We start from the raw sequence: 24618 nt of genomic DNA, 5'->3' as shown, positions 1-24618 counted from the left end.
GCATACCATAGAAATCTCTAAATTAGTTCCTTTTATATAGTAGAGATTAGTTAGCGGTTAGCACAAGTTGTAAAATTCTTATTTCCTGATAGTGTTATTAGCTACAAAGATAACTATGTCTATTTATTTGCAGTTACCACCTAAACAAAAAAAAAAATACTGAAATGAGTCTCGACAATTAAGTTTATAAATAGAGATATTGTGAAATGTATAACATTTTAGTAGTAACAATCCATCCAAATTTTATTAGCCAACATTTCTTTACATTTTCACAAACAAATAATAGAAAGAAAATAGGATTATTTAACACACAGTATGAATTAATTAAGAAAGTGTTAATCACAATTAAACTAAGACGATTACAAAACACTTTAGATAATAATTGTCACACCCCAGCTTAAGCTCACTTCACAAGACCAGAGTCGAAACTAACGCCCGTTGACGGCAACCACATCGTCCCGCCAATGAAACCAGCAACAGTAAATCCTTCCGCTTCCTTCACCGTTAAAGACGGATGATACCCGGCCCATTTAACCCGACCCGAAACCGATGATCCAGGACCCGTATTCTCAAACTCCCCGTAAAACAGTGTCTTGAGACCGAAACTACCCGAACCCGACCAAGGAGACCAACCCGACGGGTGGATCGACCCGTCGAGAAAAGACTGCATCACCACCGTCCTCGAGTACTCTTTCCACGGCCGGCCAAGAAAAGTCATCGACTGCGCCGTGATCTTGCAGTTCTGAATGGAGATTCCCGTGTTCTGCTCCGGGTGGCTCCGCCCTTGCGCCGTCACGAAGTTTCTCTGACCCGGTAAGGGCTTCCGGGCGACGATGTTGCATGACTGGAACACGACGACAGAGTTTCCGAATATGAAGTCGACGGTTCCGGTGATGTCTGTGTCTCGGTAGAACTGTCTTTTGGAGTGTGTGTAGAGTGAGTCTTGGTATCCTTCGACGGAGCATCGATACACGACGGATTTATCTGCTCCGACGCGGAGAGCCACCGCTTGCTCCGATTTGGGTCCGGCACTGTTCACGAACGTTATGTCGCGCGCTATAAACCCCTCTCCCATAGCAGCTTCAATATTATAAAAAGAAACATTTTGTTAACCAAATCAAAACCGTACCAAACCGAACCAGGAGGAACATATATTAATTCAAACTCCTTTAGATTAAATAAATTCTTTTATTTTGTAAAAAGACTGAAACCAAACCGGTACTGAAGCTATTTTATAGAAGATTAATGTTTAGGCAGATGATTATAGGCATCACCTAGACCGATTATTAGAAATTCACATCAGAAAAGTTCGTTTATATTATAAAAAAGTTCGTTTATATCCGTTCTACCTAGTTCTACCCACTGATTTTTAGAAAAATGTTTTAATTTCATTAATTTCTATATTTTTTAAAACCAAAAAAAAAAAAAATTAAAATCGAAACTGAATATACATTCAATTGGTTTTGGTAAAGAATATTAGTTTTCCAGTTTTTATTCATTTTCGGATAATTTTTTTACTCGTTGAATTATTAATTTATATTGTATCTTACCGACGGTGGCAGATTGATATGTAGTCCAGCCGCCTCTATTGCTTCGGCTACCGACAATGATCGTTTTACCCTTACCATCACCAACTAACATAACGTTCTTTTGCTTTGTCGGAATCTTGATGTTTTCATGATAGGTTCCAGCTTTCAGGTGAATTACGGTTCTGCCACCACTACTCGCCAACGACGCAGCCAACGCTTCTCCTACGGTTTTGTGAGTCCCACTACCGTCTGCAGCCACCACCGCATCAATCTTCAGTTCCTCCACCGAAGCTTCTAAAAGCCTCCGCTCTTTTAGCCAAGTAACAAACCTCGGATAGTGCGCCTGTTCTGACAAGAGTCTTCGGCCTTTTGACTTCACGGATACGAACAACTCAAGCGAGTTGGTTAACAAACCGGTGAGGTTTCTTGCGGCGAAATCCATCGCGATTCCGTGTTTGTAAGAGTTTGATTTTTCTTGGAGACTTTGCTGACAAGTGTCTTGGTTCGTGAGGGCTGCGCTTAGCCATGTATGAACGTCTTCATAGTCATCATCACTTGAAGCTTTGTCTCGCATCATGGTGATGCGAGATAACATATCAAGTGTGTCGTCGAGCAGCTCAAGGCAGTCGTGGATGGGATCGACCATGTGGACTTGTGTGGTTCGATGAGAAAGAGTGAGATTGAAAGCGAGAGAACGAGCCAAGATAGCATGGTTCATACTCGCTTGGACCGATGCTAGAAACCCTTGTTTGGTTCTCGATGATGAGCTTCCATGTCTCGAGAATCTTGAGAAGTGGGAGTTGGAATTGGAGTTGGTCACAGCTGAGGTGGTTTGAATTAGGTTTACGAAATTTATAATAAGTAAAATCATCAGTGTTTTTGAACTCTTATGATGTAATAATGTTGATGATGATGAAGCCATTATAGTTATGAAACTTAATGATTTACAAGTTGTAGTAGTAGCAGCTTAATGGTGCATGTGTATATATAGTAGCATGCATTGTAAAGTTCGTTATTATTTAAAAAATTTTGTTCTTTTGTTTCTTAATACCACACGACTCTTAAGTGTCGAGCAAGATGATATACCACAATGAATAACACGCACAAAACCTTGTGATTTATATCCAAAATATTAAACTATAATGCATCCATATTAACCTTTAATATTGTATAATAAGACAGTACCTAATATAGTCTTTTCCATATGATGTAATGAATGAATATTTCAGAACATTTGATGTTTTACGAAGCTTAATCTTTATCAATCTATTGGTGTAAAATAGGATTTAGAGGAAGTCATCACAAGTACCTTATTTTTACGTTATTGACAAAAAGAGAGAAACCATATATATATATATGCATCGATGCAATCAAGTTAACATTTTACAATAATTATGATTGAATTGACATTAGTGTTTATGAAGTTAGTTCTTTAAACGCAAACCTTAAGAGTGAAGCAACGATGTATAAGGGCTTTAAAATTGCCAGTCTGTGCGTAATATTCACAATCATTTGCTGCTTTTTAATCATAGAGCTACTACGTATAATGTATGTGCTTTCTTTTATTGCGAATATAAACATATTAGTATATTCTATGTCTAGTTATGTATGATATAGTTGATCTATAACATGCAAAGTGTAACATTTAAGTGAAATTCATTTAAATATGTTTTTGGCTAACATTCATTAACTTAATGACCAAAATAAAGTGTGAACATTCTAAAGCAAACCGCGTCTATTTGGTTCATACCCTTTTACAAACAACTCATCATAAAGTATTTAGATGTTATGAAGGCACAATTAATACGAATAGGAAATACAATATAGTATATTCCTATTCACAGTATCGGTCACCGTCTTGAAATATTTTCTACCTCGACAGTTCTACGCTGGTTAATTACAATGAACATAACCGTATTTGTTCTACATGAATCACACCGTTTATCCCACTATGCCTACATATATACGTATTCGACTCTTAATATTAAGTATTATATTAACCAATCTTATAGCATGGATAAGAATGCCACTAAACTCATGGAGTATATGCCTCCAATAGAGCTTACGAGTGATTTCAGAAATCGTCTATCTATATAGTATTTGACAACAAAATTGTCTATATTAATAATTGCTAAATCTGTGGTCTTGTCTAATAAATGCATGCATAACTAATTCACGCAATAATGTGCATATATAATACTACAAATTAATTCAATTAATATACACTGAAGAACAAAAATAAAGTAGTATAGTTCGGATTTTGTCTTATATTATATGTATAAATAGGTATATGTTTTTTTTGTAACTTTAAATAGGTATATAGTTGCTTTGGTAAATATACGTAGTATTTTGATAAAGTGTTTCTTAATGCCAAAGGAGCGTGATGATTAATTTCTTTGAATAGCAAAATTCCAGCTTGTAATTCTAAAGCCCTCGATAGTTATGTGATTACAAGGAGGATAATACTCCAATATAATTTTCATCCAAAAGGAATATTTAAAGCTTGCAAATTATTCGAATGATAGACTGGTCCTCACGCCTTTGTAACAATACATTCTCCGTGGATGTGAGCTCTACTTTTCAATCATTTTTCTACTAGATTGAGACTGTTGCAGTAAGTTAGAACTTGTGTTATGATGTAATAATGGTTTGAAATTGATTGATTTTAATCGTTTAGAAGTGTGTAAATACTACCTAACGCTTTTGTCCTATATATTTTAGAAGGAAATGCATATGGCTTTAATGTTCTTAAATATATTTTCGGATAACTTTTAGCGATAGAGAATTACTAATGGTGAGTGGTGACTAGCTTTCATATGGGATAAATTTAACACTTGAACCAGAAAAAAAAAAAACTTTCATACGAACTGTCCTTTGTTTTTCTTATTTCTTTACGCGCGGGATTAGGCTCTAATTAACCTTTCTAATGGGTTGGGCTATATAGAAGCAGACAGCCCAATTATAGCATCTCTACCTCTTACAGAACTAACCGACGAAAGGACACATGTACCCCTAATGAACAAACGGAATTGCACAAAAATAATAAGTTTTTTTAAAGACAGAACAGGGTGTCCGTCTCTCTCCGTTCACGTTCTGCAAACAACGGAACCACGTACGGCTCCCAAAGACTCCGTTCGTTTGGACACACAAACAGTCTTTGTAATAATAACAATTTAATAAAGATCAAAACGTACGGTGAGAAAAAAAAGTTTCCTCTCTTTCTCTCATTTTTTTTTTAATTGTTTCGTCTCCTTCGTCAGACAGATTCACATTTCATAACTAACGGTGCTCAGATCCGATTCCTCGCTCGCGAGTGTACCAGCTTCTTCTCCTTTTGCACCATTGATTCGATCTGCTTTCCTCTAGAACATGAAGCGAATGATCCGTAGGTACTGTAGATTTTTTTTTAATATCCTCGAAATTGGCTTTGTGTTCTGATTGAAACGATTTGAATTATCTGCGAGATTCATTTCGTCATTGGCGTTGACAAATTTGTTTCTTTCTGAGAACCTGCATTGCAATTTTCTTGATACAATTTGGCACCGACATTGCTCTTTGATTTCAAATGTGAATTTGAAAATTTCATTTTGCATATATATATATATATCTAGCTGATGTGAAGGATGACAGATCAAAGTAATGTAGTATGAACTGTGTATGGTAATGATTCTTTAGTTAAAATATCAAACCAAAAACAAAAGTCAGAAAGATGACAAAGCTAAAGACTTTTTGTTTGTTTGTTTGTTTGTTTTGTCTTTGAAGTTTCCATTTTGGTGGGTCCTTTCGAGATCACAAAAAATGTTGACTCAAATCAATGATAATGTTAGATCTTCTTTAGCTTTGATTACTGTGGAATGAGTTTGTTTATTTTGTTTTTCCAAGTTATGCAGCTGCTAGTTACAATGGATAAGTACTAAAAGGATAAATAGAGAGTGACAAAGTGAACAATGCTTGGTGATCAATCTTCAGAGCTTAGCGAGAACAACGGCGAAAGTGAGAGTCCTACTCTGCGGCTTTGCGCAAATGGAGCCTGTATGAAAACAACCGAAGTCGAAGCAAAGCTTGATGAAGGAAACATCCAAGACGCTGAATCTTCTTTGAGAGAAGGCTTATCACTCAACTCCGAGGTTTGTTTCTCTTTCTCATCTTCCAAACATTCATCAATCCAAGAAAAGAACTCTCAATCTTTTCACTTGGTTAAATAGGAAGCAAGAGCACTTCTGGGAAGACTAGAGTACCAAAGAGGCAATGTAGAAGGCGCGCTTCGCGTCTTTGAAGGTATTGACCTTCAAGCAGCCATCCAGCGGCTACAGGTCTCTGCTCCTCCCCCTGAGAAACCGTCTACTAAGAAGAAAGTTCCTCGTGAACAGCCGCAGCAATCGGCTTCACAGCATGCTGCTAACTTAGTTCTTGAAGCTATCTACTTGAAAGCCAAATCCCTTCAAAAGCTTGGGAGAACAACAGGTAAAAAAAACACCTCTTGATCTTGGTAACATTTTGTAAAATTTTAAATCTTACCGGAGGTCATTAGCTCAACTGGAAAGGACTCAGAGGTCTCTACTCCCAGTTCGAGTGACCGTTGGGACGAAACTAATATTACATGTTGTGGTTTTGGGCCCAAGTATTCAAAAAATAATAATCTGAATATTTCTTTTATGTGCAGAGGCTGCACAAGAATGCAAAAGTGTTCTTGATTCAGTTGAGAAGATCTTTCAGCAAGGGATACCAGATGCTCAAGTAGACACAAGGCTTCAAGAAACCGTCAGCCACGCCGTGGAGCTGCTTCCAGCGCTATGGAAAGAGTCTGGTGACTACCAAGAAGCGATATCAGCTTACAGACGCGCGCTCTTAAGCCAATGGAGTCTAGATAACGACTCTTGCGCAAGGGTTCAGAAAGACTTCGCAGTCTTTCTTCTCCACTCAGGAGTCGAAGCGAGTCCACCGAGTCTAGGCTCTCAGGTGGAAGGCTCCTACGTGCCTAGAAACAACTTGGAAGAAGCCATTCTCCTTCTGATGATCCTTCTCAAGAAGTTCAACCAAGGGAAAGCCAAATGGGACCCGTCTGTGATCGAACACTTAACCTTTGGATTATCTTTATGTAGCCAAACATCAGTTCTCGCTAAACAGCTTGAAGAAGTGATGCCTGGTGTGTTCAGCCGCGTTGAGCGTTGGAACAGTTTAGCTCTTTGTTACAGCGCGGCGGGTCAAACCAGCGCGGCGGTTAACCTTCTCAGAAAGTCTCTCCATAAGCACGAGCAGCCTGATGACCTCGTGGCGCTTTTGTTAGCTTCTAAGCTTTGCAGCGAAGAGCCTTCTTTAGCTGGTGAAGGCGCCGGCTACGCGCAGAGAGCTGTGAACAATGCTCAAGGGATGGATGAGCATTTGAAAGGAGTTGGTTTCAGGATGTTGGGGCTTTGCCTTGGGAAGCAAGCGAAAGTCCCCACGTCGGATTTCGAAAGGTCTCGGCTTCAGTCAGAGTCTTTGAAGGCGTTAGATGGAGCTATAGCGTTTGAGCATAACAATCCTGATTTGATATTTGAGTTAGGTGTTCAGTACGCTGAGCAAAGGAACTTGAAAGCTGCGTCAAGGTACGCTAAAGAGTTTATAGATGCAACGGGAGGGTCGGTGTTGAAAGGATGGAGGTTTTTGGCGCTTGTTTTGTCTGCTCAGCAACGGTTCTCTGAAGCTGAGGTTGTGACTGATGCTGCGTTGGATGAAACGGCAAAGTGGGATCAAGGTCCTTTGTTGAGACTTAAGGCAAAGCTGAAGATCTCTCAGTCGAATCCGACAGAAGCTGTTGAGACTTACCGTTACCTTCTAGCTTTGGTTCAAGCGCAGAGGAAGTCCTTCGGACCACTCAGAACTCTTTCTCAGGTTTGTTAAATATCTTTTGTTTCATGTTCTTTTGAGATCTTCATTGCCTAAGGATTTGAACCGAACCAGCCGAACAGAACCAAAATTTTCGGTTTTTGGTAGGTTTTGAGTTCGGTTTAGTTTGGTTGGATTTTAAAAATGATTCGGTATCCAAAATCAACCAAACTAAATTAACCGAACTAACCAAATTTAAACAAAAATATCCGTGTTTTATAGAAAAATAAATCAAAAACTAACCAAAACTTTTGTTTTAAAAATTAGAAAACCAAAATTAACCAAAAATAACCGAACTGAACCAAATTTTTTTGGTTTACTTTGATGGAATTGTTGCCGAACTGAACTAACCGAAACCACCAATTTACCCGACCCGAATAAACCGAAATATCTGAAACTGCAGGGCTAATCAAAACCTTTTCTTTAACGCCTTGTAAACCAATAACAGATGGAAGAAGACAAAGTCAACGAGTTTGAAGTGTGGCATGGCTTAGCTTATCTTTACTCAAGCCTTTCACACTGGAACGACGTAGAAGTCTGTCTTAAGAAAGCTGGCGAGCTGAAACAGTACTCTGCTTCAATGCTGCATACAGAAGGCAAGAACAAGAATCAGCAGACACTTTTTAACTAATCTCTTAACATCCCTTTGTATTAATATGCTCATTTTGGTAATGATCAGGTCGAATGTGGGAAGGAAGAAAGGAGTTTAAACCAGCGTTAGCAGCTTTCTTGGACGGTTTATTACTAGACGAATCATCGGTTCCTTGCAAAGTAGCTGTTGGAGCTTTATTGTCTGAAAGAGGGAAAGAGCATCAACCAACACTTCCTGTGGCGAGAAGCTTGCTGTCTGATGCGTTGAGGATTGATCCGACTAACAGAAAAGCTTGGTATTACTTAGGTCTGGTTCATAAGTACGATGGACGTATAGCTGATGCTACTGATTGCTTTCAAGCTGCTTCCATGCTTGAAGAATCTGATCCTATTGAAAGCTTCTCAACCATTCTTTAATATCCCACAAACCCCATTGTTATAAATATTTTATATTTATATGCTCAGTTTTGTTTCTTTCATCTTATGTAAAAAGAAAATACATCTTAATTTCTTCAAACATATATGATTTTGAGTTTTGTAAAATAATACTTCCTCCATTTCTTTTTATTTGATGTTTTAGATTTATGCACATAAATTAAATGTTTGTATATTTTTAAACAAAAATAGCAATAACTATATATGTAAACCATATTTCAACCACTAGAAAATAGATTAAAAATATAAAAAGTTATATAATATGTGAAATTGATAAATACTGCATTGAAATTTGAAAATATCATCTAATTAAAAAAAATCTGAAACATCATCTAACGAAGAAGTATCGATTTTCCGATTTTAAGTCGTGTATCTTACATCATTTAAAGTTGTGTTTATGACATCAAACTTTTGTAATACTAGCGCAAATATACTTTTTATGTCAAAAGAAAATAGGTTCATCCTCAAAGAGGAGCTTAATATAAATATATAGTGTTCAAATTATAGAATAAAACACAGAAAGAAGTTTTAAGACAATCCAACACTAGAAGAGTTACTGTTTTCTCTCAGCAAGACAACACATCACTTCAGGTTTGTATTAGTAATCAATAGGAATAAAGCACAACAGGTTGCAGAGACTGATGATGGTAATAGATGGATTTAGAGACGAGATATAAGAAGAGGAACAGAGGCAGGTCCTTCTTCACCCATCACAGGCTGAAACAGATCCAACTCCCCATACCTCTCCAACACACGCATCCTACAATCCTCCCCCGCCATCAAACCCGTCGAATACGCCCCGTGAACCGAGCCAGGGAAGCTCGAGCTCGTCGCTTCACCGGCAAAGAATAAGTTATCCACCGGCACCCTAAGCCTCTCATACAAATCATGAGGCTTCCCCACGATATCATAGCTATAAGACCCCAACGAGTTCACATCAGACCCCCACCTCGAGACCAGACACTGCACCGGAGGTAACGCGTCAGGAAGAATCCTCTGGAGCTGCAAGAAGGCGAAATTCGCAGCCGCTTCATCAGACATCTTCTCGATGTCCTTGGCGAGCTGACCGGCCGGCATGTAGACAAGAACGGGGTGTCCTGTGGCCTTGTGGAGGTTGAGAAAATAGCTGCAGCCGTAGGAGGTTTCTGCGACTACGCCTAGAAACTCTACTTTGGGCCAGAAGACTTTTTCGAAGTGGAGGATGATCTTGTTCTCGATGCCTACTCCGAGGTCGTTGATTGCTTCTTGTTTCCACTCTGGTAGCTTTGGTTCGAACGTTATGGTTCCGGATTTTAAGACACCGAGAGGAACAGCGATCACTGCTGCATCTGCAACGAATGTTTCACCGTTCTCTGTTGTTACTTTAACTCCATTGTACCGTCTAACGATCTTAGTAACCCTGAGAAGGAAGAAAAAACAAATGTTATGACTACTAACAATGTTCTAAAAATTGAACTTAGCCGAAACGATTTTCTTAAAATTTGATTTATGCGACTCAAATCGATTTAAACCATTTCAAATTGGATAAATCGAATTAAATTGAGCGATAATATCAGTGCAAGTCCACAAACTTGTCTAGTTTTTTTTTGTATATATAACATTTTTTAATTCATCAAAATAATTTTATAATTAAACCCAAAAACTAAAATATCTAATGTAAAGAGGCTAAGATTTTCTGAACATTGACTACTTATAAAGACCTAATACAAATGCTAAAACACTTAAGCTTACCTATGGCCTAGACGAATGTCAATCCCTTTGGCTAAAGTGTTGATGACAGGACGGTAACCTCTGACCATAAGACCGTGTCCACCAGGAAGCAACTCCTCCTGGTCCCAACACTTTGCAGAGATGGTGTCAGCATCTGCTGCAAACCAGCCTTCCATGCGGCATAAGTACCACTGAAGTACATTGTGTGCAAGCCCCTCTAACCTCAACTCAGGTTTCCTTGAAAACACAATTGAGAAAGCCTGAGAGATCGACATGTCTGCGTCCTGCTCATCCCTCACTTTATTGATCTGCATTTGCAAAATAAGAGAATCTAGTTAAGAGTGTACAACAAAAGACTAACACAACAATCAGAAGCAAATGAATGTGAAGGAGACATACCTCTTCTAGAATCTGCTCAAAAGTTATGCCAACATTTGTTACTAACTCTTGAGGGACTTGATTGCCCTCCATATCAAACAGAGCATAGCTGCAGAAACGAAGAGTTAAATAAGAGAAAAGAAAAAAGAAAGAGAGGGTTAAGATTACAAAATGGCAAACTGTTGTACACACACCTCTCGAGATCATGATCATACAAGACCGAGTTGTCACCACTAGTACGATACAAGGGCAATCCTAGTCTCCCAATTACAGGTGCCAGAGGATTCTCTTTGCACACTCCGTGCAGCCTGTGAGAAGCGTTAGCAAAGGAAATTCTCAAACATGAACCAACAAGAAGATGAAAGACATTTACCATGATGCACCAAGATCAACAGGAAAACCAAATGAGTAATCAGTGTGAACTCGTCCACCAATCCTATCACGAGACTCCAGCACCATAACCTACAAAAACACAACACAATCGTGAGAAAGTGATGATGATCATAAACTGCAATATAGCACTCAAGGAGATTCATAAGAAGATCACTATACACAAACCTGAAAGGAAGCATCTTGAAGAGTGCGAGCAGCTGAGATTCCAGCAAAACCACCACCGATCACTATAACAGAAGGTGACCTTGTCTTCATTCTCCCACCAGCTGAAAAGCAATTGGCTGTGATAAAAGTAAGAAAAAATTTAACCAAAGAATAACACTAGTGACAATTCCTCTCTCCTTCTCCTAAGTTTTCATGTCTTTAGGAAACATATAGCTATTGAGGTAACACCTAAAGATGCCCAGAGAATAAAACTAAACGATTTATTTAGCCCACACAAAAAAAACTAAAGAACCCTTTGTGACAAATACAGCCAAACAATAAGACGCCAGAATCAAATCACCGACAGAGAAATCACCACGAGGGCAAAATTAAGACCAAACCCAAAAAAAAAAAACATAATTTTTATTACAGAACCAAACTACCCAGTTCATAATCCAACAATAAAAAACAGAATTTCCGACAAAAGGTGAAAGAATGAAATACCTCTACGCATTTGACGATCAGAGTTTTTCCTCGACTCCATGATTTTTTTTATTTTCAATTGATCAAACAATTACGATTACTATTATTATTATTATTATTATTACTATTAGAAGGAAGCTGAGGAGAAAAATGAAGGATGAAGATGAGGAGACAAGTCGTAAAGTGGCTCGAAATCAATGACGATGAAAAGATCAGGCCTCCAAACAAATTCATGCGACTTCTTTTATTGTTTTCACTTTTTTGCCTACTGTATCCAACGTTTGATCTACGACGATCGGATGCGCGTAATCTCAAGCGAAACAATAGAGAAATCCCAGAAACTTGAATGAGAGAGATGAGGTTTGGTAAATTGGTAAGAGAGAGAGAAAAGAGAGAGTTCTAGAGAGAGAAGATAAACAGAGTCCAGGGGAATTGTCGGCTTCGAATCTCTTAAAGTCAGGAAAAAGTAGGTTGGGTTTGCTTTATATAACAACAACAAAAAAAACCTTGCTTTTAATTTATTTTAAAATGTCACTTATAAAATTTAATATTTATCAAAAATCTATCCTAATATACTTTTAATGAATTTTTTTTCCTTTATTACTGATTGTTTTTTTTTTTTTTCCATCTGAATTTATTAATTAAAAGGGGTAAAAAACCCAAAAGGGCAGAGCCCAAACCATACAAAGAAAAACTACAAAAGCCCAAATACATTAAAAAACACAACTGCCATAATGGCCCAACAGGCCCAAATTCCGAAAACCCTAGCTAGGGCAACGCCGCTCGATCCGCGCGAAGCGCGCGCCTCCCTATCTTCTTCCTGCGGCTCCAGCTTCCGCGATACGACGCCTAACCACTGCGCCGTCATCGGAATTGAGCCGAGACCATTCAAACCCACCTTTCCACCACAACTCGAATGCAACCAACGCACACCGAGACTCATAACTAACCGGATCTACGATTTTAATAGAGAATAAACCCGGCTACAATCGCTCATCATCTCCGACATACATGCATGCGGAACCAGATTCAGAGACGAGAGCCAGATGAACAAGAGAGGCTCGGATTCGTAGATCGCGGTGAGGTAACTCGAGAAACTAGCCGGCGCTAGCGGTGCTAAGAGAGCCACCGCCTCCCGGAACCAAAACCGGCGATCTCGGTGCTGACGAAGCCACCGACTCCCGGAAACAGAAACCGGCGAAGAAGATGCTGAGAAAGCCATCACCTCCCGGGACAAAATCGGACGGCCACCGTAGATAGGTGCGCCGCCGAGACTAAACCCAACAGATCCACAAACTAAAGATCTAAACACCTAAATCCCCGTTTAAAAACTTGAAAAACATAACCGGACCGACGGTGGCTAAAGGAGCCTCGCCGTCGGCCGGGAACCCTCTCTCTTTTCTCTCTTTTCTCTCTCAATTCAAAGTACTGATTGTTATCTATTAAAATATAAAATTATTTAACAAAACTTTAATTTTTTTCTATTGAATATTTAACTAAATTAATGTTTAAATATTAAACAAAACAATTGCTAACTAGTGCTACTATAATTAGTCATGATATGTATAAAGTATTGATAATGATAGATTGTTGACATCTCTGCTAAAGTTTTATAATATTTCATAATGTTTTAAATTAGTCAAATTAGCCGAAATATGTAATAGATAAATAAGTGTGCATATGTAAATTATCTGGTTATTTTCATAACTAAAGTGCACACCGGCCAATATTACTGAATTACAGCCGCTAACAATTGATTTTTTTTTGTGTGTAAGTTATGAAGTTGAATATATAATATTGTTGTTAATTCTGCACGTTTTATAAGTTACCAACTTATCAATCAAAGTGGTCCAGAAGAGAGCCTGTCTTGTGCAAGCATACATTCAAAATCACAAACAAATAATAAGCATTTTTATACTGTTCGAAAATATAACACACAAAATAAAATTTCGAGATGTTTCTAGCTAATTATAGCTATGACCTATGAGTTTGGTTAGAAAAATGAATACAAAACCTTTATACAGTAATCTAGCCACTGTTGAATGTTTCAAAACTTCAAACATGATAATACAAAAAAACATATCAAAATAGTTTGCCATATACAAAGTATTAAGTATCAATGGTATAGTTGAGGTCTATAAGATGGCAGCGGAGGCTTAGATCGTTTTAAGTTTTTAAGACTTGTGTCTATGAAACTTGATACAAGTTTGTCTTGTAAACTTTGTGGGAGAAACGAGTTAAGCGATTTCTAAACATATCAAATCATATGATTTATTCAGCTAACATATTTCAAATAGACGAAAATATCTAAGATATTTCACTCAATTATTGTTAGAATGGATTCTGACGGGTGAAGCATATAACTAAAAACTTAAAAATGTCCACATTTTGACAAATAACAGATGACTTTTCATTGGAAAATTGCTCCTTCACATGTGTCTTGCCTTTTCCATCTCTATATAATTGACCAAACAAACAATATAACTCTGACATCATAGAAGATTAATAATTTATCAACTCCAGCCATATCTCTATTAATATGTACTTCTTCGAGCTAGTCTGCTAGATAATGATCTTGTGTTTCTTAGGGGAACACAGAACAAAATTAATGGAATCCTAGGTTCTTTGATTGAAATTGAAATGTAAGAATGATAATGAGGGTAATCAAGACGATAATTCAAGTTTAAAAATATTTTCATCTAGCTTCTTAGACAAATTCGTATTTACGATTTATTTCTCAAATGTATTAGATAATAAACCGCATACCAAACATGTATTGTACCTTTTAGGCATACCAAACAGAAAATAACGTTTTAGTTATGCTCATAACGTTATATAAATACAGAAAAGGAAGTGGCCCATCGGCAACAACTAGAAAATACATGTGCTTCATTTCAAATGCATCTGCCCCAAGTGTTTTAGAAAATACATTCAGATGAATGTGTGTTTTAAGTAGGACTATTAGCTTGTACATTATTTTTTGAATGGAAATAATTACATATCATCTGCTGTGTTCTCCTATTTCTGGCAACTGGTGATCACTGTCTAGTCTCTCTACTAGTTTGTCATCAATATTTAAGAAAGGCTGAGTACTGATTTTTATAATGTGTTGAGGCAGTAGGGGCCCAAGTGATGTGTTTAACGAAGGGCCCAACAAAAGAAACAAGACTCGACCACACTTTAGTAGGCAGTGTGAAACCTTGAGGCAGTGGCGGCTGCCTGTTCGACTGTTACTCTTTAGGTTGCACCGATCTATTCAAATATGTATACACCAATTACCAACGTTTCTTAGTTTTAGTTGCCGTCTTTCTAGTTTTGATTGTTGATTACTTTTTCTTTTGTCGAGTATGAACATACCTTTTATAGAAACCTGATTACTGACAGATCCCATTCAATGTTTCTCTTCTTTACATGTGGAAGAAATTCAAAAAAGTTATGGAGTTGAAAATTTGGATATTATGTTCCTTTGACTTCTTTCTCATATGAAAAGTTCTAATTTATTTTTATTATCCCGAGAAGATTGGACTCGTAGCAATATTGTTGTAGGCAACTTTTATTTACTTGTATTTATTGAACTTTCATTATAATATTCAACAGTCAAATGTGGACTTTGAATGTTATATTAGATCAAATGTTGTCACTTGCCCATTTGGCGGCACAAGAGCTAAGTTACGGCCTCTCCTTTACTTTGATAACTTAGAACGAACGAAACAATCTGTTCAACGCATCACTACATGTACAAACCAATCCTTCGTATTCGTAACTTCAATGTCCTTACAGGCCCTTCCCTGCCATAAAGCAGATGAAACATTTGCTTGAGGCCACATTATATATAGTAAAAATAAGGCCCCATATTTCATATAATTTTTTGGACAAATTGTTACCTCGTTTGATTTTATGTTATCACATCCTGATTCCATTTTATCTTATTCAACATACTTCCTATGCTAACTATATTTATTATTATTTTAAGCTTTTTGTATTGTTTGTGGTACTATTTACTGTTCGTATCTTACGTAAAAAGCCGCACAATTTTTTTTTTGCTTTAGGCCACTCTCTATTACGGGACGGCACTGTGTCCTTATCTGTGGTTAGAATCTTTGAGAACTATACGGCATCATTATATATTGACATCTACTTTTATAAGGAATGTCCAATACGCAAATATATTTTTTAATGATATAAATATACTGTATCTAATTAAATCTCGAAATAACATTATTGTTTTCGCTCAGTTAGCTATTATTGATGTAAGAATAAGTAAATTAGCTTTTTGATATAAGAAAATGCATCGTGTCGTACTGCATTTTGGACTATTTTACGTACTCGTAAGCTAATGATGAAAAATGAGACCATGTATACGTCATCTTTACGCCATGCATGCTCTACTACATATATGTTCTACCAGTTTCTGAACTACCATTGAGTTATTTAGTTTTTTTAGGTCTAAAGAGTTATTTAGTTATGACTAATAAATAGCGTAGGTAGAAAATACAAACGTAATAATCATTAAAAACATCGGGTGTACGTGGCAAAAATTATGTGATAAACTATTTTACTATGTGTTATTTGGGGCGGTGATATTAATAACCTTGGGTTTTAAACATAGGAAATTGAATTGGGCGGTTAAACGTTCATTGTTTATTGCACTAGTACTTATTTTTGTTATCTTGTTTGGATTGAAAGTTCTACAAAAGAATCGTATGGTTAATGTCCACAAAATAACTATTAAATATTCTGAATTGTAACAAAATGTAGTTTCCTTTAACTAAGTGTAAGTGTGTTGTAACTAACACTTTAGAATGCAGTTGAAGGGGATATGATATGAGAATGGTTATTGTTAATAGATTTGGTCTACCATCGACGTTTGTGTTTGGCTCCTCGGCTATCAAAATAGTCCACTGTGGAGGCATTTTTTTTTTTCGGTCAAACCTGTGGAGGCATGTTTAAAAGTTATCTTCTGGTTCTTAATTATGAGAATATTATTACCATTTTAAATATTTTCAATATTTTGGAAATCTATTATATGGTCAAACCACGTGAATTTACCTATATAAGTATATAGAACTAGTTTATTGATAATTTAATATAATTACTGTGTATATTCGTAGCAGCTATGTGTAACGACATGTTTGAATTTTGAAAATATTACATCATGCATAGATTTTCTTTTTTGCCGGCAATAATATACTGTATATATATATATATTAGTTGCAATCAATGATCTTTGTTTTCCATTTTCTTGGACTTTTCTTCTTACTAAAGGACAGGGTCGGACCTGAGATTTTCGGGGCTCTATTCGAAACAAAAGAAATAAAGATGAACTTATCATAGCTTTGATAATAAAAAGCAACATCGAAAAAACTATAGAACAAAAAAAAATCTCTGGTTTTCTTAGGAACTTGTTTGCTTTTACAGAGTAAAGAGAAGAGGAGAATTTGAAAAGACTATCTCTTGTAAGTTTCTTCTATTGAGTTAAAAATGATGTTTTTTACTTATTTAAATTTATTATAATATTTACAATTATTTAAATAAAAATAAAGTACAGAAATTCGAATAACTTACCGTAAGTTACTTGCGCTAATGTTAATAACTTATACTCCCTTCGTTTCTAAATAGATGATGTTTTACGGAGTTTTTCATGTTTCAAAATAGATGATGTTTTCATATACCAAAGTATTTTTTAACTTTTTAAAAAATGTGTAACCAATGATATTTTGTAATCTATTTTGTGATTAGTTAAAAAATTTTAATTTATATTTTAATGATATTTGTAAGATAGAAGACAAGCTTCTTAATAGTTGTGCATAATCCTAAAATTTTATGTATTTTAAAAAAAAGAAGTACAAACCAAAACTTTGTATTTTAGTTGGACTTTGCATATAAAATTAATATATTAACATTACATATCTACAAAGTGAAAAGTTGGAAATGGGGGCCCCATTAGGTGGGGGCCCTACACGGATGTTTCGTGAGACTCTGCTCAAGCCCGGCTCTGCTAAAGGACACCGATATCTAAGCTATAAAATACTACATACACTCATTATATATTTTCGTCATTGAATTAAAAATGATTTTAAGACTTTGTATGCTTTTTGAGAGACATCTTTTAGTATAACATATGAGTTTTAGTTCTGAAAATGCCTAATAAGAAATTTCGAAAATTATCACAAACTTTAATTAGGTTTGGAAATTGTTAAGGATCATTATTGTAAAAAGTTGTCGCAATTAAAAGAAAATATATTGTTTAATCACAAAGACCAATAGATAAATCAGGTTTCATTATTTTGTAAAAAAAGAACTGTCAGTCAAATAACTTTTTTATGAAAGAATATTAAAAATTGTTTACCAAAAAAAAAAGAATATTAAATTTATTCGAACAAAAAACATAGGTACAATGAAAGTATCTTCCAACCATAGTGTTAATAGCATGTATCATACTAGAACGTTTCTGAGCGGCTTTATCTTGTGGTTAACCAAAGACGCTAGCATCGAACACTAATGTAAAATGAATACTTGGTTGAGTTATATAATACTCGTTCCCAGTGCCGTTCGAAGGTTTTTGGAGGCTCGACGTAAGTTCAAAAATATATTTTACATGTTATATTTTTAATAATATATATGTATATAACACTCAAAAGTTTTGAATTATTGCATAAACGTTTTTTAAATTTTCTTCACCAAAATTTTATAAAATAAAATTTTTAAATCATGAACAAAAAGTATGAATTGTAATATAAATACAAATATATAAATTTTTGGTTGAAATGTTGGTAGCTGTCAAAAATATAAACCTTAGCATTTAAACTAACTATAATAAACTATATATTGAAAATATTATATTTTCTTTATCAAATTCTCATAAATATAGAAAATAAATCTAACTCATAGCATATAAAAGAAAAGACCAATGTGATCAAATATTTACAGTTTTTTAGAAGTAGAATCTTTATAGTTTTATTTAAAATATAACAAAAATGATCACAAATCTAGTTACTTTAAACAGAAGTCCAATTTAAATTCAAATAAAAATAAAAATCTAACTAAGAGAATATGTTAACTACCTTGTAAAAGTATTTTTTTTCTAAAAAATAGATCTATAATGAACAGAGGGAATAGTAAATGCTATTAAATTGGTATGGGCTTTCATTAAGATATTTTCATTAAGATATTATGTGTCTAATAATAGTCAAAGTCATTCGTCATTGACCCAGCAACAAAGAAACGGCATAAAAATTATCATGAAATTGATAGACATTTACCTATATATATACAGAGATGTTAATATTCAGAGAAACTTGACTGGGTGATATAAAGATATCGATGTAGCGAAGATGAGTGGTGAAGGTAGTAAGGATCATCAAGACGAAGATGAAACAACACTTCCTGGATTCAGATTTCATCCTACGGACGAAGAACTTTTAGAGTATTATCTTCGAAGAAAAGTAGAGAACAAACCCATCAAACTCGAGCTTATTAAACAGGTCGATATCTATAAGTACGATCCTTGGGATCTTCCGAGTAAGTTTTTGTATTCCTTTTTCTCATATCTTTCTCAAAACAGTTAGTATTAATTACTAATTAGGGCTCTTAAATATGACCCCCAGAAGGATCAAAACGATACCAAAAATTCCACCTGAAAATAAATATCAGTTTCTTTGTCAATATCTAAACACCATCTAAACAAAAAAGAGAGACATCTGATTAAGATGAATTTTCTTATGAAGTCAAAATATTCTGGTTAATAATCGAATCTAAACTTTACCAATCCAAACCAGCGAAACATCTATTTGGTTTGAACACTTCAAAAACCAAAATCTGAATTGAACACCTATTTTAGTAGTACTCAGTTGAACACTATATATATATATATATATATTTGTTTAAAAATCAATCTGGCGGTCAGTTTTTTTTAAAACTATGCTGTCGTATATTAAAAATATGCACGGGATCAATCATATGAATAAAATGCATGTCTTTATAATATGCATATATACCCTATTAGGTGCCTTTATCTGGAATCAATGTTTTTTTCTATGCCAAGAGGTTTTTAGTTTCCTTTTTAACATATTTTTTTCATAAAACCAATTAATATAAATATTTACTGTAAATTTTATTAGGAGTGAGCAGCGTCGGGGAAAAGGAATGGTACTTCTTCTGCATGAGAGGCAGAAAATACAGAAATAGCGTTAGGCCAAACCGAGTCACCAGTTCAGGTTTCTGGAAAGCCACCGGTATTGACAAACCGGTTTACTCCAGTCTTGACTGTGTCGGTCTAAAGAAATCTCTGGTTTACTATCTTGGTTCAGCCGGTAAAGGGACTAAAACCGATTGGATGATGCATGAATTCCGCCTCCCCTCCACCACAAAAACCGACTCGCCAGTTCAACAAGCAGTGAGTTCAATTACTTTTAAACATATATGAGGCTTTCTGTTAATTTTCTTATAAACAAACAAACCGGTTTTGTTTAACCAAGAAAAGTATGCATCAGGCTAAACCATCTTGCCCATTTCTAGTGAGACAATTTTCTTGTATTCGTGGTGTTAAATGCTTTAAAAAGTCAGTCACAAATGCACATTTCCATACGAGCATTGATCACATATTTATTTTTTTCCTGAAAATGGGACCAAGCTTTTGCGAGAAAGTTAAAACTAGACAGGGCTCCAGACTAAGATTTCTTTATTATTTTACAATCCCCTATATATTATTTGAGAAGCATTACAATTTCTTTTTGTAGCCACATGTCATCACTAGAATGATTCTTAGAATTATTAGAGAAATATGTTGGTCCATCTAATTATAAAATAAGCTTTTTATTAAACTAACAATAAATTCATTATTAATATACTTCATTATTTTCTTAAAAATAAAATTTATGGAATTGCCTAATATGGTTAAAGTATATATGGAAATTAATGATTTTGAATAATAAAGATTTGATAAAAATTAGTGTATCTTCTATCATATTTGTTTAATTTTAAACTATTAAATAAATTAAACAACCGCAATAACCATATAATAAAAAAATTAGATTTTTCTGTATATGTTATATTTTGAATTTTGAAAAACGACTATAAATTACTAAAACTGTTAAAAGTCTCACTTTCAAATGATTACAAAATTATATAAGTAAAAAGTATAATTTAATTAATTATTAAGATTAATATATATATCGTTTTAAATTAAACTATAAACCATATAAAATACATAAATCTTTTAGTTTCAAAATTTACTTTGAATATTTTTTTGGTAAAAGTTTTGAACGAACATTGACAACTTATTTTTTAAAAATTATAAATTATTAAAACTATTAATCCCACAATGAAAATTTTGTTATCAGTAATTTAAATGTTTTCTATAAAAGATACAAATGATCAAAAAAACTATATGAGTAGAAATCATTATTTAATAGATATTAATATTAAAAATATACTAAAATATACTATGTATGTTAGTATCATTTAAATTTAATTACATATCCTATCAAATATTAAAAAAGAAATTTGGATTAATAAAATTGATTTATATGTTCACACCAATTTAATTATATATTTAATAGTTACTGACTTTTAATTATTCAATATATATTTATTATTTCATAATATGTAAAAATATTTAATACATAAAATAAGTTTTATATATAATGTTCATCTCGCGCAAGGCGCGGATCTTAACCTAGTAGAATATAATGTATCATCCATTAAAATTAGATATTTAGTTTTCATTCAACAAAATATAATTACTAGAAAACATCCATTAGTTTAAAACTACTACTTATATTTTTTCTTTGAACCAAAAGACATTCAAGTAGCTTTTGTGTGTCAAATTGGATTATCTTAATTAGTTAAATATTGACTGAATCAATGACGACACTAGAAAATTATGGTTATCTTTATAAAACTTAAAACCATAATATAGAAAAGTATCACACAATCAAAATTAAATTCAAATTTTCCTTAGGTAAAAAAAAAACAATTAACAAGTCCGTCTTGTTTTCTTGCAGGAGGTCTGGACACTATGCAGAATCTTCAAACGAGTAACACACCAGAGAAACCCAACCATCGTACAATCAAACCGTAAACCGGTTATTACCTTAGCCGATTCGTGTTCTAAGACAAGCAGCTTAGACTCCGATCACACCAGCCACCGCGTTGTAGATTCCTTGTCACACAAGCTACACGAGCCACATCTACAGCTTCAGTCACCAACGCAGAATCCTTACTGGAACCAACTTACTAGGTTTGGTTTCAACCAACCGACGTATACTTGTCATGATAACAGCCTCCTGAGTTTCGAGAACATCAACGGTGGAGATTTCATCGGGGACTCAGCAAGTTGGGATGAACTTAGGTCTGTTATAGATGGCAACACTAAACACTAAGAATAATTTGCCTTTTGGGAGCTATGTGCCTATGTATAAAGGATAAAGCAAAACCATTGTTTTTTGTTTTATAAAATAATAATATACGTATGAGATTACTCCTTGAGAACTACACATTTAGGATCATATTCATGAGGCTTAAAATAATTAGTTAATTACTAAACATATCTCTTAATCATTTGGGGACGAATGATATATGCATATTAACCACTAGTATTTTGAGGGTTATAGGCGAATGAAACAGACTATTCGTTACTCATTGAGTCAATATTGTCCAACAATTGTTTTGCAATTTCGTTTTGTTTATATCAGATATGTTTTCAGGTCATGTTCATATAGTTAGTCTTGTCTTTTGATTCTGTTGAGCTTTTATTATATTGGGCAAAAAAACCATTCTCTAATATTTGAAAATGAAGCTAGATTAATAAGGATCAATGAAAGAGATTCTTGAGATGTTTAAAGAAGTAATCAGACACAATCTGATTAGTCCTCTCGGTCGGATGAAAAGCGTCCCAGAAGACGAACTTATTTGCATCACTGCAAGTTAACGGATTGTCCTGGCCGCAAAGAAACCCCATCTCGAACAATCCAGTTCCACAACACGCAGAACTAGACACCTCTAGACCGTAACGTGATGGTTTTGTAACAATATCCCAAATGATATCATAAGGATTAGCAAAATATATCTTCATTCCACTGAGTTCTTGATTCAGCTTCCTCACTAATCTCCTCAACCTCCCGTTAAAATCGACCGCCAAGTCGTTGTAATTCGTAGCACAGCTGAAAGGGTCGTCAAGATTCGCCACTCTTTCTAGTGGAAGACATCCCATAGGAGATATTCCGGTGAAAGACATTTTCCGAGCACCAAGTTTGTAAAGATCCTTTAGAAACACCTCGGCGATCCCTATGAGGAAGTCTTGGTACTGACTGATGCTGAACTGAGATCTCCTGTCCGGTAATGTGTAATAATTCTCTAAGAAGTCGTTGGTTCCTATGCTGACTAGGTACAGCGACTCTCTGATGATGTTTGCTGCTTTTCGGCGGCCGAGATATGCGGTAAGTTTGTGTTGGTATTCCTTGTAGTACTCGACTTCTTTCCATAACGGAATCACGCCCTAAAAGATAAAACAAGTTAATCATTTTCGTGTTTCTTGTCACGCAAGAAAAAACGATACTAGGTCGTTTGAAGTGCAATGTGGACTTACTAGCACACCAGCGGTGGAATTATCATAACCGGTGCCGGCGGAGGCGAAGCAAACTCCGGTGGCGAAATCGGAGATATTGTAGGAGGGATCAAGATAGGCCGGGACAGTCGGTTTAAGACCGTAAGCCTCGGAGGTGAAATCGGAGGAGAGACGGCCGTTGCAAAAACGGCCGGTGGGGCGGCCACCGGGGAAGTCGCGGCCATAAGGTTCGAAGTTGGCTCTGGCCATGGTTTGTATGAAGTTGTTATTGCCGGAGTCTACGGAAGAGTCGCCGAAGACAATGATCGCCGGGACTTTTGCTCCGGCGAGGGAGACAAGAGCGGTCAACATAATGCATAGTATTGATGGTGACAAATAATGTTCTGCCATACCAACAAGTTGCTTAGTTAGACGGCGATGCTACCTATGAATTTCATTCAATATATACACATTATATTTACTATCTAATATAACTATTGTTAAATAGATATATGTACGAATTCTTATATATATATAGGTTGGGTTAATTTCTGTGTACTATAAGTTGTTCGATTCGGTGGTATATATAGAATCAAATAGAGTTTTTTTTTTTAATTAAGAACGGAAGATTTAAAAAATTGTCATTATGTGAATATTCTTTTTTTTTTTATTATAGTTCAGTATGCGTTGCTTAACTCTATATCTTTGATTAAAGAACCAAAAAGAAAGAAAGAAAACAGAGACAGAGTTGGAAGTATTTATTGAATTAGAAGTTTGGTAGGTGTATGATAAAATGAGTCATGAGTGCATGCTCACTGCGCTCATTAACAGTTATCTACCTAAAACAGCCATGCATATATAAAAAATTAGATAATACATTTATATTGGTAAGAAAATAACACACCATTCTTTTACAATCCTAATTACAAGACACCAAATTAGGTTGAATTCTAGTAGTGACTAGTGAGACGGTAATATACTAGTCAAAAAGAAAAGCTTGCAAAATGAATAATAGACAAAAACAATTTTTACTCCTTGATCTTATGTATCTAATTCGAACATTGTCAAATAAATGCAGTAATGTATTTGTGAAGGTGGGAGTTATGTTATACCATAGGTAGATTAAGAAACACAAATAAGGGAATATGGAGAAGGTAACAAAAGAAAGAGAGTAGAAATAGTGTGGAACTACTGGTCGGTCTAAAATGGGATATTAAATTTTGGAGATAGACAAGGGTGAGAAAAGTGGATGGTGAGGTGATAAATGAAACGGCACATGTAGAAGATATGTTGTCCTCTTATAATTATTACAATTACAATAATGTAGTTCCGGTGGTTGCACCTCCACAATTATAGTTTCGTCCGACCCCCGTGACCCGCATGATGATTCCTAACACTCATATCATATAGCTTCATGTTTTCGTCATTTTCATTTATCAAAAGTTTCAGGTAGCTGTATACAATTAGCTTTCATTGTCAAGATTAGAGTTTAAGGTCTTCTAAATTTCTGAACAACGTATCAAACACTACGAGTAAAATGGA

General features: G+C 35.1%; 5 protein-coding genes across 20 annotated transcripts; 2 read left to right on the top strand and 3 right to left on the bottom strand.

The window, feature by feature from the left end:
* Window positions 1-222: 222 nt before the first annotated feature.
* Window positions 223-2621, bottom strand: LOC106421113 (probable pectinesterase/pectinesterase inhibitor 16). The gene is made up of 2 exons (XM_013861956.3): window positions 1551-2621; window positions 223-1080 (listed from the first exon to the last, which is right to left on the bottom strand). The coding sequence occupies exons 1-2, from the start codon at window positions 2449-2451 to the stop codon at window positions 404-406; spliced, it is 1578 nt and encodes a 525-aa protein (XP_013717410.1). The 5' UTR covers window positions 2452-2621; the 3' UTR covers window positions 223-403.
* Window positions 2622-4601: 1980 nt separating this feature from the next.
* Window positions 4602-8545, top strand: LOC106421033 (protein NPG1). Of its 15 annotated transcripts, none has more exons than XM_013861884.2 (7): window positions 4602-4724; window positions 4823-4918; window positions 5412-5656; window positions 5735-5993; window positions 6193-7403; window positions 7846-7993; window positions 8077-8545. In XM_013861884.2, exons 3-7 carry the CDS (start codon window positions 5477-5479, stop codon window positions 8403-8405), a joined length of 2127 nt encoding a protein of 708 aa, XP_013717338.2. In that variant the 5' UTR covers window positions 4602-4724; window positions 4823-4918; window positions 5412-5476; the 3' UTR covers window positions 8406-8545. The 15 variants fall into 15 exon arrangements, with proteins under 15 accessions (XP_013717338.2, XP_048636358.1, XP_048636355.1 ...); XM_048780401.1 differs by having other exon boundaries at window positions 4605-4719; window positions 4790-4914; window positions 5420-5656; XM_048780398.1 differs by having other exon boundaries at window positions 4607-4724; window positions 5420-5656.
* Window positions 8546-8876: 331 nt separating this feature from the next.
* LOC106421166 (polyamine oxidase 2) lies at window positions 8877-11990 on the bottom strand. 2 transcript variants are annotated; one of them, XM_013862008.3, is made up of 7 exons: window positions 11553-11990; window positions 11070-11185; window positions 10885-10973; window positions 10706-10819; window positions 10533-10620; window positions 10155-10441; window positions 8877-9822 (listed from the first exon to the last, which is right to left on the bottom strand). In XM_013862008.3, the coding sequence occupies exons 1-7, from the start codon at window positions 11590-11592 to the stop codon at window positions 9084-9086; spliced, it is 1473 nt and encodes a 490-aa protein (XP_013717462.1). In that variant the 5' UTR covers window positions 11593-11990; the 3' UTR covers window positions 8877-9083. The 2 variants fall into 2 exon arrangements, with proteins under 2 accessions (XP_013717462.1, XP_022574752.1); XM_022719031.2 differs by having other exon boundaries at window positions 11070-11170.
* Window positions 11991-18805: 6815 nt separating this feature from the next.
* Window positions 18806-22022, top strand: LOC106375055 (transcription factor JUNGBRUNNEN 1). The gene is made up of 3 exons (XM_013814957.3): window positions 18806-19052; window positions 19652-19926; window positions 21536-22022. The coding sequence occupies exons 1-3, from the start codon at window positions 18866-18868 to the stop codon at window positions 21911-21913; spliced, it is 840 nt and encodes a 279-aa protein (XP_013670411.1). The 5' UTR covers window positions 18806-18865; the 3' UTR covers window positions 21914-22022.
* A 236-nt stretch (window positions 22023-22258) lies between these two features.
* On the bottom strand, window positions 22259-23634 carry LOC106375054 (GDSL esterase/lipase At2g42990). The gene is made up of 2 exons (XM_013814956.3): window positions 23119-23634; window positions 22259-23028 (listed from the first exon to the last, which is right to left on the bottom strand). Exons 1-2 carry the CDS (start codon window positions 23485-23487, stop codon window positions 22345-22347), a joined length of 1053 nt encoding a protein of 350 aa, XP_013670410.2. The 5' UTR covers window positions 23488-23634; the 3' UTR covers window positions 22259-22344.
* Between the last annotated feature and the right edge of the window lie 984 nt (window positions 23635-24618).

Source organism: Brassica napus, chromosome A5 (genome assembly GCF_020379485.1).
Source record: "Brassica napus cultivar Da-Ae chromosome A5, Da-Ae, whole genome shotgun sequence".
Lineage (NCBI taxonomy): Eukaryota > Viridiplantae > Streptophyta > Magnoliopsida > Brassicales > Brassicaceae > Brassica > Brassica napus.
Note: the sequence above shows the minus strand (reverse complement) of the source record. Positions and strands in the feature narration are given on the sequence as shown.